The sequence below is a fragment of the Candida margitis genome (genome assembly GCF_024628925.1).
Source record: "Candida margitis strain CBS 14175 chromosome Unknown scaffold24, whole genome shotgun sequence".
Taxonomy (NCBI): Eukaryota; Fungi; Ascomycota; class Pichiomycetes; order Serinales; family Debaryomycetaceae; genus Lodderomyces; species Lodderomyces margitis.
This window is the reverse complement of record NW_026261781.1, coordinates 46239-61458: the sequence shown is the minus strand read 5'-3', so window position 1 is coordinate 61458 and position 15220 is coordinate 46239. Positions and strand designations below refer to the sequence as shown.

Genomic DNA, 15220 nt, shown 5'->3' with positions numbered 1-15220 from the left:
AGGAAAATGAGATAGAGTGCTTTCATAGTCTTCTTAAATATTACTTACTACTAATAAAAAGCAAAAATAAAAATTCACTTAAAAGAAAGTAAAGAGTAACTACTACGAAGATCGTCTTAAGGTAAGGAGAGCTGTTCTTTCTCCAGAGGAGGGGATTGCAAGATTTCATCAGTCGTTGAGTACTTTGTATTTGCAACCAAATCTTCTCAGAATAACAAAATAATCACTATGCAGGAAACTCCCTCCCAAAGGAAAGCCACTACTCTCTATACTATCCTTATAGAATCTAGTTCTCACATGCATGCTTATATATAAAAAACTTAGATACGATAGATTACATTACCCAGTATTCATGAGGCATATCCTCATTTGACTCATCGCTCTCATTCCCCCCGGCTTGCCTGACTTCTGGATCGCTTTCGGAAGAGTTATCCTCATGCATTTCCTCATCATTATTTCCATCATCTTCTGAATCAATTGCGTCTCTCCTTCTTGATCTTTCGTACCTAATCTCAGCGTCGAGGAGGTCGCCACGTTCATCAACCACGTCGACTGAATTGTCTTGATTTCGATGGAGCCTCAATTCACCACCACCACCACCACCACCACCACCACCTCCCCTTGCATGATTGGCTCTCAAATCTGTCGCAAAACTACCCGCACGAACACCCCGACATAGGTAGTTAATTTGATGCAATGCACTTCTTAATTTCTCAAATACTTCAGGTTCTATTGCGCCAGCAGATTTTTGAGAATGGTTGGACGCTATTCTGGAATAAGTAGTAAGTACATCGTAGATGGCTTTTGTAAATCCGAATTTGTCCAAGTATCTAGCACGGTCATACACTGATAGTTCATCACTTTCCAATTCTTGTTCGCTAGGCTGTGGCTCAATAAGTGGTTGCTCATTCTTCTCTTGTTGAGAAATAGCTCTTTTAATTCTCAGAGTATCTACCGTTTGGTACACCTCATAGTCAGTATAATTTTGGATGTCATAGCCAAACACTGTCGACTTCCAAGTCAAGTTGACTAGAATCCAGGCGATCGAAATTTTGATCATATTCAAATTCTTGTTCAAGTACTCTGGGTTATAATGGACATTTGTGGAGACCAGCTCAGGTAATTGGAACAAAAGTAACCTCATCCAAATTCGCAATAATGAGTCATTGGGGAAAAGTTCTTGTCTTATCTTATCAATCACAGTGTAGGTATGGTCCTCAGTGAAATTTATTGATCTAACCATCTTTACATAGTCCTCATTGCCAATTAACTCTACAAGAGCTTCATCATTGTAGAAGTTGAAACTTTGGGACTTTTGGGGCAAGAACACAGATGTTTCAGTCAAGTTTCGAGTCACAAATTCGGACCAATTCTGTGGAAGTAATGGTTGCACCTCTGGTTGCTCATTGTTCAAATACTCATTGATATAAGACTCTCTCAAGATTTGAGAGAAAGACGGGGATCCCGCGGTGAAATTTCGCAAAATTTCAAACGCCACAACCTTTTGATGTATCTTGGTTTCCATTGTTTCTTTTGGTAGTGCCAGAGAAGCAACCGAGCTTATAATCCCATAGTTTGCCTTTTGAAGTATGTGACTCAAGGGGAAAAAATTCAACACTTCTTGCTTATTTTCAGAAGCCTCGTTATACATAAAGTTTTTTATAACTTGCAATATCCTTAATTGCATAACGTTTCTTTCAAAGACGTCATCCTCACTGAGTTCTGAAATATCATCAAAATCGGTGGCCGAGTTTTGATAAATTATGGACAAACTCGACAAAAAGTTTTCGTATCCGATAATCTTGTACCTGAAGGAGCTGAAATCGAGAATAAAGTTGGCTAATAGACTGACACAGATTGCTTTATCAGTTGCAAATTTCTTTCGAAAAGATGCTTCTCGTAAAATCCTATTTCTGTTCACCTTGAAGATGTAATCCAATGCCAAATCCAAAGTTTCATAAAGGCGAATAACCTCCAAAATATTGGTAACAAAGCCCCCAGCTGACAGAGTCAGGGAATGCTCAGAAGCGACAATGGAAGCTGGTTCCAGTTCTACGCGCGGCCTTATTGTCAGATGATTGGATGGAGATGATATATTGCCACCTGACCCAGACAGTAAGGCGCCTTGATTGTCTCGAGACACAAAGCTCTTGAATGAGTTAGTCTCGACAAAAAATGTCCTCAAAGTAGCCACTGATCTCGATTGCGAGCGAATAAAGTAAAAACAATGTGTGAAAAGTGGCGAGTTCTCCAATTCAAAAATCACACCTAAATTCCTGCCAAGCCAGGAAATGCGACGTTGAATCGCCTCATTTTCTCCATTCCCTCCATCTTTGGCTTTAAATGTAAGCCTTAAAACTTTTTGCAGCAATTGTATTTGGTTGAGAAGGAAATGGTAATTTTCAACAATGTCGAAAATCACTTGTGGGATATTGAGTCCTGTGGTCTGATAAAACGAAACCAACCTATTTCGATACTCTTCTCGCTCACTTGTGTATACACTGAGAAGCAAAAGGAGATCTGCCAATTCGGCAAAGTAGGCATCTTTCGTAGGTATCGAAGTAAAATCAACCAACACTGTTCCAAACTTCGATCTGGCTTTCAAAGTCTCAAACACTTTAAACAATCCAGCCTGTTCGTAGCAGTATCTCATTTTGCATACTAACTTATAGTCAATATTCGTATCCCATATCCTACTATTCAAGGCCGAGTACTGCGTGCATAAGTTAGTCAAGATTTTTGTAGCAGACGTCAAAAGTAGTGGCGCATTAGACGATGATGCTTGGTTAAATAGCGCGTTTATTGGTAAAGGGCCATTGCTTTTAGAACCTTTACTTCCTTTGCTATCTTCTGTGCCATCGTAGTTGTTACCAGTGTCTAGTAAATGAACAATATCAGCAAACAACTTGTCATAGTTGCGAAAAATAATGCCATCCAGGAACACTTCCAGAACATGAAGATTTTCTAAAAATAGGACCAACAAGTTAAGAGCCGCAAGATTAAGCTCCTTTGAATTGAATTTCATGAGTAAAAGCAATGTGATGTACATTTCCGTGAGAGGTATCGCTGGTTTTGCCAACGGTGTACTCAAGAAAATACCTGACTGCGAATCTCGCCTCATTACCAAGAGGAAAGGAGAATCTTGGTTTTGTGAAAAACTCATTACTTGAGCAGATGCTGTAATCAACTCTAACAAAATTTCAATATTTATGACCTTATCGGTTAGCGAGGCGTTCAAGTCAACATTCGGAAGATGGTCGTCCTCAAACGCAATCCAGTAAAGATCGCCCTGTGAAGGATATAGATCGTGTAAATGTGTATGGATAATCAAATTGCAATCGGATGCCAAGCGACTTAGCAACGTCACAGATAGAGTCAATATTGCGTTGCCAGTTAAAGACACTGCCTCAGTAAGCAACAACGGTATCAACCTCAACAGTTTAACAATTATACTTGGATGCAACTTGATTATATTACCATGAGTGTTATCAGTGGCAATTAATAATAATGTAATGAATCTCCAAATTTTATTTGGTTCCACCTGATTTTGTCGAAGATTGGACAATATAATCATAATGTCTAAACAATGGCCCATCAAAGCTTCGACTTGAAATATATACTTGTCATCATTTGTAGTACCTACCAGTGGGAGCACATTTTCCACAAAATGGCCTAAAAGTTGCCCAATCGGATCTAGTGCCAACTCCATGATTCTGATTGATGCTAAGACTCCCTCATTATTTAGGCCGTCAATTTCCGATGCAAACGAGCTTAGAATGTGAAGTATGACCACTTGCTCCTCCAAGTTATCCAAGTGGTATACTGCTTCATGTTTCAGTTCAATAAGCTTTGAAATGTAGGCAGCAAAGCTGGACATCAAATGGTTCATGAATGCAACGTCATTCAATAATTTAAATTTGAGGTCCTTGTTTCCTATTATTTCCAAGCGTAGTTCAGTGAAGTTGTAGGTTGTGCTATTTCCATTTTCTTCTAGTAAGTTCAACGGCATAGTGGTGCGGTGCAGTGCAGTGTGGTGTAGAGTGTAACGTACAGTGGTGGATGTTGCTTCCTTTTTGATGTGTGGTTTTTAACTCGCGGTAATTTTAAAAAAAAGGCGCACAAATTTACGAACTTGACATTAGCAACTGGTGAGAGCAAAATAGCTACAATAAATTAGAAAAACCTGATAAAGCGTATGTTGCTGATTCTAATTGACTGGTGTGAGTCCATACTACTGTTCTATTGCTGTTCCATTACTACTTCTCTCTCTTCAAATTTTACCTCTCCAAAATTTTTGTGACTCACCTGCTGGTTTCCCCTTTTTAATATCATTACTGACATTGGTATCAGCTTCAACTCTTTTTGGTATGTAATCCAAAACTTCACCCAATTGTTGATTATCTTCCAACCTGACAACTCCATTTTTATCAGCAATGATATAGTCACCAGGGTTGATGTGTAAAATACCCTCTTCCGTTGAAGGGTCAATGCTGGTAACTTTGATTTCTAAAGGCACATTAATGCCCACAACTTTCACGGCGGGGCCGGAGGCACTTGTTCCGGTCGCATACGACCAAACAGGGTATTTGAGTTCATTATGTTCATCCAAGTCTCTAATTCTTCCCAAGATGACTGACCCGTTAGCTTTCCTGTATTGTGCCCGGGTTGACATCAAACCTCCATACAAGGCATTGGTCACTTTGTGGTAGGGGGCAGTGGTCAACTGCAATTCCAAAGGCAATCCAATAACAATAATTGCATCCTCGGGCACTTCGTCAATATAGGATTGTTTCACTGCTGGTCTTGGATCAGATTTGGGTGCGTACAAAACAGTGTAAGCTTTTCCAACGGCAGACGCAGTCGCCAAGACCGGTGATCGGTTAATTAAATTGGGGATAAATCCCCCATTGGCTATGCCCTGTTGATTTAATGCATCTGAAATGTCACACGCAGAGTACTTTGAAAGGTATTTGATAACTTCCTTAACCGATTGCTTGGCTGGTGGTGGCATGGTTTTGTTTGTTTAAAGAACGTGAAGAGGAAAAAAGAGTTGGGGATATATGTCTTGTCAATTAGTGGAGAGATCCCTTTTGTGGCTCCTCCCCTCCGCGCCCGATTAGGCCTCTCTCCCCCCAGGTTTTGCTTCTACATTTTCTAATTTTTCTCACACGGTTCACGACCTCTAATCAAATTGACTTAATAAACCAGTTTGGTAGCTATTTACAGATTGATGCACTGATATTATTTAGCTTAATTAGTCGTCCAAGCTTAAACGCTTTTGCAATTTCTTATAAGTTTCACCATCTACTGTTTCGTTAGCATTTTCATCGTGAGTTTCGTGAATTGAGCGACGTTGTTGTGGCACAGTCTTATGTCCCACTTCGTCCTCCTTTGCATTCTCTTCAAACTGTTTGACAGTAGTTGGTACTTGAAACACATCACCAATATTGTCCAAAAACTCTGGTTTCAATTGATAATCTTTGACGATTGTTTGGTTATCGACACGCGGGTCTTTGAGATCTCTCAATATGGCAGTCAATGTCTGGGGGTGAACCATTGACTTTGCAACTTCTTTCCCATCACCAACACTCTGTGACATTTGGTCTTTGATCTCTTGCTCGCCAAGTTCGTAAAGCTTCTTCCTCTTTTGAAGCTGTTTAATGGCAGCAGCATTGTTATCTTTGGCAGGGTTGAACTCCACCGTCTTGATTTGTTTTCCTAGTTGGTTCAAGGAGTCAATAAATCCCTTGTCATAAGTTGAAGTTCCTTGTTCGTGCGGATCGCCTCCGTCTTTACCTTCTGGAGTTGCACTCGAATGACGTTGAATTTTTTTGTGCAAAAACGTTGGGTCAAATGAAGTTGATGTATTTGCTCTAAAAGCAGTCTCTTTCTGATCTAGGCTTTCATCGGGTGTAGGACTAGTCTGCCCATTTCCACTGAGGGGTGTTGGAGATGTTGTTGTTGTTGTGCTGGGATGATGTAGATGATCAGGGCTAACAGTGCTCTGCAATGCTTGTTTCTGAGATTTTAAAAGATCAATCTCACTTCGCTTTATTGGTTTTGACATGGAGTCGGTGATTGTTTTCGACAACTGTCTGCCTCCTTGTTTGGATGCTGAACTTCCCATTGCCGATAGAGATGAAGAAGTAATGACGCAGGAGAAGAGTGTTTTCCCACTCCATCGAAAAGCACAAAATAATTGATGATTATGTAAAAAGTTACGTAAGGTCTTTATTGACACCTGTAACCCTTTAGTTTGTAAAGACTTGGACAAGCAAATCATGGCCAGTTGAACTAGCCACAGCTGTATTGGCTCTTTTAGCAAATCCATAATACATTGAATCAATTGGAATCCTTACATATATACATATAAAAGGTGACATTATCCACGTGAGTGTTCACTCTCTTGCTACATTAAAACTCATTGCTCCAATCTATTAGACTCTACTCACTTAACTCTACTCAATGTTCTTTTTTTGACTTTTTATCTTTCTTATCCTTCTTATCCTTCTTATCCTTCTTATCCTTCTTATCCTTCTTCTCTTTCTTCTCTTTCTTTTCCTTCTTATCCTTGTTGCCCAGTTTATGCTTGTGTGTTTCCCCAAACACCCCTTCACTCTTCAGTGGGGTCTCGTCCACTTTTGTTTTCTTGACTGGGTTTCCCTCTTCCCCATCAGATTCGTCATCATCATAAGTTATGTCAAAATCTTTTTCGCCGTATCCTGTAGGGTAATGTCTCATTCTCAATCTCTTCAACCGTGGCACATCTTCTCTTGCAACCCTGGCCTTGTCAAAATCAATTTGTGGAATATTGACAACCTCCTTGATGTCATAAAAACGGCTGATTTTGAGATCTGCTGGCCTGTATGAATTGTGTTTGGCTTTGAAGATGGTGTGTTTATTGTTTATTTCGGTAGATGGAATGATGGCTGATGATGATGACGATGATACCGAAGTTAATTCTTCCTCAACTTGATATGAAGTCCCGCTTATGTCAAAAGGCTCAGCTACTCTATTTTTAGTAAATGCAATAGGCAAAGTTCTCAACTTTTCAAGGGGAAAGTTTTTTGGTGTCTTGATCAACCATATCTCTTTATCTTTGGCTTTGGGCAAGCTCTTTGACGGGTGAGTGATTTTATGATAATGCTTTGGGGGCTCAAAAATTTGCTCGGGTGACTCTTCTAGGTCAGAGTCATCGACATATTCATTAGATTTGTAGTTTGAAGGACCCATTTTGATTATATTTTCTAGGTTGGTTATGATGGCCTTTTGTAGTGGAAGAATTATTTTCCCAATTTTTTTTTCTCTTGCGAAGAGCCTCATCATTTCAGGGTATAGAAGAAGAGGAAGAAGAGGATCTAAATCGACTCATTGATGGGATTCAGTGAACATACCTAAAAGTTACAAGTTCCCGTGGAGGTTTAAATGGGGCCCTCAAAGGGAGTGATGACTAATTTCAATGTTGAAGACCAGATTACCTGGGTGAGTAGAGACTTCAAGGGGCTTCTACATCTAAACAATTGGACAGATCAATTGGCAATGAAGTGTTTCTCCACATCACGCATCATGTAGGGGAAGTGATTGAGGCATTAAGTAGGCAATTTATGGAGAGAGGGAAGAAGATTACAGGAGTTGAATGAGCTACGGGGTGTGTTCAGTAACACATCCAAATTCAGTAGACGGGAGATCACTTGTGGTATGAGGGGAATGAAAAGCACAGGAAATGAAACTCATCATGCTTAACAACGCAATTACCTGCATTTGGTGGCATCTATCCCAATCTATTACAATTTACGTCCACTGTATTCGATACTGATGTCTATGGACATATTGACAGGAGATGAGCAGAAATCGATTAACAAACTGTGATGTGGAGGAGTTACAAAGGTAGACACATTCACAGATTTCTTGCAGGTACTATTCTTGGGTGCGTCACTCAGGGGATATTGGCAAGTTGGGTTTTGGAGAACAACTGATGATGGGTACTGCTTAAATCAGCGTTGAAATGTGGCTGCAGCTTCATAATGGGAAATAGCAATTGGCTGGTGCATTATCGCTATATGAATGTGGCGAACAAAGAATATCAATGTTCCCGTCTTGACCAATGATTGGCTTGCAAAATTTGACAAATCACTGCGATAAAAACCATGGAAGGGTTGTCNAATGTGGCTGCAGCTTCATAATGGGAAATAGCAATTGGCTGGTGCATTATCGCTATATGAATGTGTATAATTGCCAGATGAGGAAAGTGGAGTGGCGAACAAAGAATATCAATGTTCCCGTCTTGACCAATGATTGGCTTGCAAAATTTGACAAATCACTGCGATAAAAACCATGGAAGGGTTGTTAGACCCAACTTGATTGTAGCTATCCATGAATTGGCTCAATTAGCAAAGTACATGCGTTGATCAGTAAACCTATCATTACACGTGAAGCAATGACGATTCAGCAGGGGTGATGGCAATAGGATGTAAGTGCTTCTCCAATGCCTTCGAGCGCTCGAGAGGTTTTCGCAAATGAGAGATCATCTTACAATGCAAGGATCAAAGAATCAAGCTCTTTTTGATTATTGAGAAGCCTTATTTAGTGAAGCAATACTTAATAAAGCCCAATTGCAAAATCTGGTAGCAAGCAAAGCAAGTTTGTATGTTTTTTTTGTATTTTTTATTTTTAATTTTGTAATTTTTTTGTATCGTTTTTGATATCTCATTTTTGATATCTTTATGTCTTTATGTCTTCATGTCTTTATATTTTCATCCCCTTCTTGAATCGGTGTCAAAATCTGCAGCCATCTTTTCAAGCCCTCGTTTCATTTCTTCTAATTCACCTATCATACACTTCTTCTCTTCGTTCAATATTCTCTTGCTTTTTAGGTTCAACCGAGAGTACATTTTCTTTCTCCTCTGGTAAAATCCCATTAACTTCTCGCATGTTGTCCTTTTAATTTGCACCGAGGTGAGCCATTTTTGTTTATCAAGGAAGTCAGATTTGAGTCTGTTGTGCAAATTCCTGGATCTCGTTTTAAAAATTTCGTATTTGGCTTCCCATGAAATCAAATCTTGAGCACACAGAGCGTTAGCATCTTCCAATTCGTTTCTGCTTTCTGCCTCATTAGTGGGTTGAATTGTGAGGAGTACGTCCTCGACAAAGGTATCTGATAAAGTGTAGTCATTCTTGGTGCTTAGTTCAAGTACTTCAGTAATACCGCCACAAGTATGCAAGACGTCATTGAATGCTCTGGTGAGCTGGTGATCTAAATCCAGACGCAACTTTGTCTTCTTTATTACGTACTCCAGAAAAGACTTGTAGACTTTCAATGCTTCGGCGTTGATTGTATGGAAGTCATCGATTTTCATACTCGTCTGGTGCTGCAAAGCAGTAACTTCTGTCTTGAAGGCAACATATTGACCAATGTATTTGGTTTTTATCTCCTTGATTTCTGCTGTACTGGGATAAATCTTTCCGCTTATTTCTGATGGTCTAGTGACGGGTTCGGCATTATGTGAATTGAGCGTGGTTGAATAATCATCAACAAGTACATGTAATGCTGCAATTCTAGTCTTCACTTCATATTGCTTTTCCTCGATTTTGGCATGCATTTTTGGTCCTTTGGTACTTAAGATGTTGTCCCGATATTCAAAATCGACAATATTGATCCAGACATCGTAGTTTTTCCAACATGGCTGTTCACCTTCCTTGCCTTTAGCAAAAGACCATTCTGTACTCAGTTTTACAGACATAATCTCGTTCAATAGCTTCTCAACCTTTTTTTCCCACTTACAGCGTTCTTGACCTTGAAAACGCTTGTACTCGGGCCTTAATGCACCAAAATTTTTCTTAAAGATGACCATTCCAGGATGCTTAGGAATTGAACAGTCAAGCTGTCCAACGGTTCTCATCCCTTCATATTCTTTTCTACGCAAGTTCTCTAATTCATCCAAAAGCTGTTTAAACTTATCCGCAGTTCGTTCAAAATTTCTAACAAAGATATCCACTACTTCTTGGAATCTTCTAAGTAGCCTGATGCGTTGACCTTCAACAAGACGCTCCATGCCATCGGAGCTCTGCTTGCATGAATGAATAATTCCAATAGGGGTCGAATTAGTCAACATCAATGCGTTTCTTTTTTTAGTAGCTGGATCGGGGGTGACAGTGGTGGCTGAAGTAGCTGGACGGGGGGTGGTAGTGGCAGTGGAAGGAGTCATTAATAATTTATTGGAATCGTAAGTGTGCATCTTGAATACATTTCGATGCCAGACAAAGCGTAACTCAACAGAATTCTCCTTGTTACAGAAGCTCTGCTTGCAGGAATTNAGCAGGGGTGATGGCAATAGGATGTAAGTGCTTCTCCAATGCCTTCGAGCGCTCGAGAGGTTTTCACAAATGAGAGATCATCTTTCAATGCAAGGATCAAAGAATCAAGCTCTTTTTAATTATTGAGAAGCCTTATTTAGTGAAGCAATACTTAATAAAGCCCAATTGCAAAATCTGGTAGCAAGCAAAGCAAGTTTGTATGTTTTTTTAGGTTTTGTTTTCCACTTGACGGGCAGTAAGCCTCATTTGACAATCTGAAGCATCGCATTTAAGTCGGCTATGTATCATTTGCAGCCGAAGTTCCAAAAGGGTAAATTTCTGTTGCCATCCTCTTTTTGTGGCCGACAAGCATTGGAGCTTATTTTCAATAGAAGCAGCGATCTCTCCACCATCTTCTAGTTCTTCTCTTTCCTCTTTTCCCGGATAAACCTCCATAGTCATGATGAGGTCATTCAACAAACTTTCATGGAGCATTTCGCAGTTTTTTGTGCGAAATATTAACGTATCCCTAATACCTCTACTTGTTAAAAATACTTCCAAGAGCACATCAACAATGTCTTTGTCCAAATCAAAATTCAATTTCGATCTGTGGGGATGATATGCCACATATTTGTGGTACAAGTCAACATTCTCAGATTCTAATTTACTTTCTTCTTTTTTAAGCAGCACCAGCCATTCTCTCAAATGACCCACTTCGGCTTTGAATGCTGACAACTTGCGTCTATGGTTGGTTTTCAAAGCATTTATGGAGGCCGTGATGGTATGAATTTTGTCGCCTATTTCTGATGGTTCAGTGACAGATTCTGAATTATGTTCATCGAGTGTGGTTGGATTATTATCAGCAAGTACCTTTGTTGCCGCAATGATAGTCTTTATCGCAACTCAATTCTTTCTAACTTTGGCAACCATCTTCGGTCCTTTCCTGCTCGGTTCACTATACCGATAATTAATATCAAAAATGTGGTTCCGAATGACACATGCTTTAAAACCCTCACCAACAAATCTGTCCACTGCCATCTTAAATTCATTTCTAAGCAAGATGCATCCTAACTCAACAGAATACTCCTTATAGTAGAAGCTCTGCTTGCAGGAATTCGAAGTTTCCACAGTTGTTGAATTAGCCAATAACAAGGCTTTTCTTTCTTTAGTAGGTGGACCGGGGGAGGTAGTGGCAGTAGTAGATAGAACAAGAGTGGTGGTAGTGGTAGTGGTGCTTGCAGCCACTAATAATTTATTGCAATATCTGCCATTGTCGCAAATCCACATAGTGGAAGACTAAAAACGTGACATTAAAAAGAATTTCAGTGAGGCATCCACTTCAGGGAAGGAACTTTTGTCAACTTTAATTAACAAAAAAGAAATCAAAGAATTACAACAAGACAGTCGAGCAACCTAAACATATAGCTCCTACTACTGCCCATCCCCCTCTTCCGAAAAGAAATGACATCAATCAAACCGTTCCAGTTAGAAGATCTATTCACAATCAATCCAGTAAATCTTGACCCATTAACTGAAAATTTCAACATTTCATTCTACTCGCAGTACTTGATATCATGGCCCAATCTATTCTACAAATCAGTTGAACAACCTCTTGGTGCAACAAGCGGATACATGATGGCAAAGACTGAAGGACAACTAAGCAAGATGGAATACCATACCCATATCACTGCTGTTACTGTCCAAGACCAGTACCGCCGTATTTCACTAGCGTCGAAATTGTGTTTACAGTTGGAAAAGATTAGTGAGGTACAGCAGACATTGTTCATTGATTTATTTGTTAAAGTGACTAATCTATTGGGGAAGATGCTTTATGAAAAGTTGGGGTATAGTGTTTATCGACGAGTTGTGGGGTATTATGGAGGAGGAAGAAGCATGCCAGACGATAGGACTGCTATTGATGATGACATTGATGCTTTTGATATGAGGAAATCGTTACCGTTGGATAGAGACTCGCAAACGGTTAGAGAAATGGGAGAGAAGGTTTACGTACTACCGAATGAAGTTGTATTTTAAATGAGAATGGCCTTTTCTCTTTTGTTGTTTTTAATTGCAAACATTAGCAATACCAGAGCTATTAGAGGAAGCTGAATATTTGAAAAGTGTATAACTAATAAATAGTGTAATATGGTGGATGATGCACGATAGACTGGAGTTTAGCACTTCTACTTTCGGATGCAGATATTGCGCTACCGAACTATTTTGTTTATTTTTTTTTTGTATGACACAACTTTATGCGCAATGTGTTAAACCAGAAAATTATTATTCAGCAAGTATAAAAGGGACATGTCGTCATCATAATCAATTCTTCTTTTCTGAAAAAGAATCCAAAGCTACACTGAGTATGTCACATAGATCATTATACAAGGGCAAAAGGTTTGATAAAGAAGGTACATCGTCGGCTTCGTCTTCGCGGGCTCAATCAGCCATTGGAACGCCAATACGGTCTGATGACTCTGATTATGAAAGCGATTATGAAGAAGGCGAGTTACTTAAAATTGAAGAAATCTTGCGAGAGAAACTTAGCAACTTGAACCAACAAGATATGGGAGAAATGGCTAAAGAGGACCGAATAAGTTCCGGAGATAGACGTCAATATGAAGCTCACCAGTTGAATAATAAACGGATTCAAGAAAATTCCAATATTAATGAGATTGTTAAATCACTTACTTTTTCACGTACTGATATCAGTTCGAGGTCAAGGGAACTCTTGTTGGCGCAACTTTATAAGATTGTTGTTTCTAAACCATTGGTTGTTTACAATGAAGAGAATTTGGGCAACCGATTGAATTATGTTGATGAAGATACAGTCAATACCTTGATCAATCAGTTTACTAGTGGCAATTATCGAAGCGAATTGGAGTTTTTATACTTGTATCGGTCATTAGTTGCTTTAATTTGCAGTGATATCGATGAATTTGGCGGGTTGATTAGCAATGACTTGTTAACCAAGATTAACCATTTGATCACTGAGCCAACAAATAGTTTAGTGACGGCTGAGAACAAGGCAAATGTAATATTGGGATACACTGCATTAACTGTGGTGCTACATAATGGATCTTCAAGTTTTGGAGTCGATGACAAGGTCAATATGTTGATGGAGATAGCTGAGGGGTATAGTGCTAGTGCATTAGCTTTGCAAAAGGAGGTGGAGCAAGGTGATCGTGAACATTCTACATTTATAACTGACAAGAATTTGGATAAAAGATTGGTAAATGAAGCCAATGCCAAAGTAGTGGCGGAAGCGTCAGTTGCGGTTGCTGCTATACACGGCGTGGGTTGCTTATTAACCTTATTGCGTCGAGGTGAATTTATGAATGAAGTTGTTGAAGATTTAATGGTGAAGTTGGTACCACTTTTGGATAATGATGAGAATAGGGATATTGCTAAAGCTGCAGGAAGGAGCATTGCTGTTATTTATGAATTATACGATTACAGAAATGGTAGCCAAGACGAAGATGATGCTGATGCCGATGAAGATTACAATTTGAATTCTCCCTATTATGAGCAAGAGTCATTGATATCGATATTGACTCGATTACTCAACTTGTCATCAAAAAAAGTATCAAAGAAGGATAAACGCGAGATCAGTTCAGTGTTTAGAAATATCATCAATACTATTGAAACTTATACTGCCAGTGACAAAAGACTACAAGTTTATAAACGCACCGAGGAAGGTGCTGAGCTACTCAATAGTTGTGTTGACACAGTGAGTATTAAATTGTCGAAATATAAGCAAGTGAAGGTGAATACATGGTTCCTTGCCACTAGATTAAGACATTTGAAGTGGTGCTTTAGTTTTGGATTGCATAGTCAGTTGGTGGCTAATGAATCAATCAGAGATGTGTTGAAAGAACCAGAAAATGAATATTCTTATGGAAGTGCTGCTGCTAATGGTATTAATATTGATGATATTGATGATAATGACGTATTACATGAATACATTGATCAGAAACATTCAAGTGATGAGAAGCTGAGAAATGAACGAAGAAAGAAGGAAAGGATGGCCAAGATTGATGATCAATTGGAAGGGTTAAATTTGAATACGTAGGTGAATTAATCAAAATTTGGTCGTTATATTTATTCTGTAATACTCTTTGCTTTAATAAATGAATTGAGAGAGTAATCACGTGCACAATGAACTGACAGTGAAACACAAGAAGGTAAATTTTGCTTGTATTCTATGAAGAGTCGTGCAAAACAGATCAATAATATACTCAAAAAAACACCTATGACATCATAGCATCAATTCAACGGTATGCCAATTATCCGTTGGATAAAAATTTAGACACATGTATGTATAAACCACATGCAATATTAAGAATGAGAAAGAGATGAGATGGAGTTAGTATGCTTTCTGTTTTATGTGCACATTTGTACTTTAGAACATACTTTGATATAAGTCTATATAACTTTATGGATAGAAGTAAGTGGGTGTCGGGTGGTATATGTCTCTTACTAACTATATATATTTATCTCTATATATATATATATGTAGATAAATATATGCATAACCCTTTCAAAATTACCCAAACAAAGGAGACACAAAATAGAAACAACAAAAAAGATTAAATTATATTTAATTAAACTTATTTATTTTTCAGTCACCAGTCAGAAGAAATTGTCTTTTGATGATCAATTAAATTAGCTTTAGGTTGTTTAAGTTGTAATAGTGATAGTAGTAGCTATAAACAAAGATATTGTAGTACTATATAAGATATACTTATTAATCCTTTCCTCTCAATATGTGTATGTTTCGGTTACTCTCTAATCTTCAATTGTATATAGTATTGTATGTAGTATTGTATGTAGTATTGTATGTAGTATTGTATTGTATTGTATTTGTATTTGTATTTGTATTTGTATTTGTATTTGTATTTGTATTGTTTTTGTCTCCTGTGTATACTAT

The 15220-nt window shown here is 38.6% G+C and overlaps 8 protein-coding genes across 8 annotated transcripts; 2 read left to right on the top strand and 6 right to left on the bottom strand. All coding sequences in view use genetic code 12, as the record gives it.

Moving 5' to 3' along the window:
• Positions 1-334: 334 nt before the first annotated feature.
• On the bottom strand, positions 335-4009 carry CANMA_001694 (uncharacterized protein; the record flags this gene model as incomplete). Its single annotated transcript, XM_051813687.1, has 1 exon — positions 335-4009. The coding sequence occupies one exon, from the start codon at positions 4007-4009 to the stop codon at positions 335-337; it is 3675 nt and encodes a 1224-aa protein (XP_051672673.1).
• Positions 4010-4270: 261 nt separating this feature from the next.
• Positions 4271-5011, bottom strand: CANMA_001693 (bifunctional 4-hydroxy-4-methyl-2-oxoglutarate aldolase/oxaloacetate decarboxylase; the record flags this gene model as incomplete). Its single annotated transcript, XM_051813686.1, has 1 exon — positions 4271-5011. The coding sequence occupies one exon, from the start codon at positions 5009-5011 to the stop codon at positions 4271-4273; it is 741 nt and encodes a 246-aa protein (XP_051672672.1).
• A 243-nt stretch (positions 5012-5254) lies between these two features.
• On the bottom strand, positions 5255-6127 carry CANMA_001692 (uncharacterized protein; the record flags this gene model as incomplete). Its single annotated transcript, XM_051813685.1, has 1 exon — positions 5255-6127. One exon carries the CDS (start codon positions 6125-6127, stop codon positions 5255-5257), a length of 873 nt encoding a protein of 290 aa, XP_051672671.1.
• Positions 6128-6462: 335 nt separating this feature from the next.
• Positions 6463-7233, bottom strand: RPA34 (DNA-directed RNA polymerase I subunit; the record flags this gene model as incomplete). Its single annotated transcript, XM_051813684.1, has 1 exon — positions 6463-7233. One exon carries the CDS (start codon positions 7231-7233, stop codon positions 6463-6465), a length of 771 nt encoding a protein of 256 aa, XP_051672670.1.
• Positions 7234-8753: 1520 nt separating this feature from the next.
• Positions 8754-10235, bottom strand: CANMA_001690 (uncharacterized protein; the record flags this gene model as incomplete). The annotated part of the gene is made up of 1 exon (XM_051813683.1): positions 8754-10235. One exon carries the CDS (start codon positions 10233-10235, stop codon positions 8754-8756), a length of 1482 nt encoding a protein of 493 aa, XP_051672669.1.
• A 286-nt stretch (positions 10236-10521) lies between these two features.
• Positions 10522-11580, bottom strand: CANMA_001689 (uncharacterized protein; the record flags this gene model as incomplete). Its single annotated transcript, XM_051813682.1, has 2 exons — positions 10522-11163; positions 11314-11580. 2 exons carry the CDS (start codon positions 11578-11580, stop codon positions 10522-10524), a joined length of 909 nt encoding a protein of 302 aa, XP_051672668.1.
• A 174-nt stretch (positions 11581-11754) lies between these two features.
• CANMA_001688 (peptide alpha-N-acetyltransferase complex B subunit) lies at positions 11755-12327 on the top strand (the record flags this gene model as incomplete). Its single annotated transcript, XM_051813681.1, has 1 exon — positions 11755-12327. The coding sequence occupies one exon, from the start codon at positions 11755-11757 to the stop codon at positions 12325-12327; it is 573 nt and encodes a 190-aa protein (XP_051672667.1).
• Positions 12328-12655: 328 nt separating this feature from the next.
• On the top strand, positions 12656-14362 carry CANMA_001687 (uncharacterized protein; the record flags this gene model as incomplete). Its single annotated transcript, XM_051813679.1, has 1 exon — positions 12656-14362. The coding sequence occupies one exon, from the start codon at positions 12656-12658 to the stop codon at positions 14360-14362; it is 1707 nt and encodes a 568-aa protein (XP_051672666.1).
• Between the last annotated feature and the right edge of the window lie 858 nt (positions 14363-15220).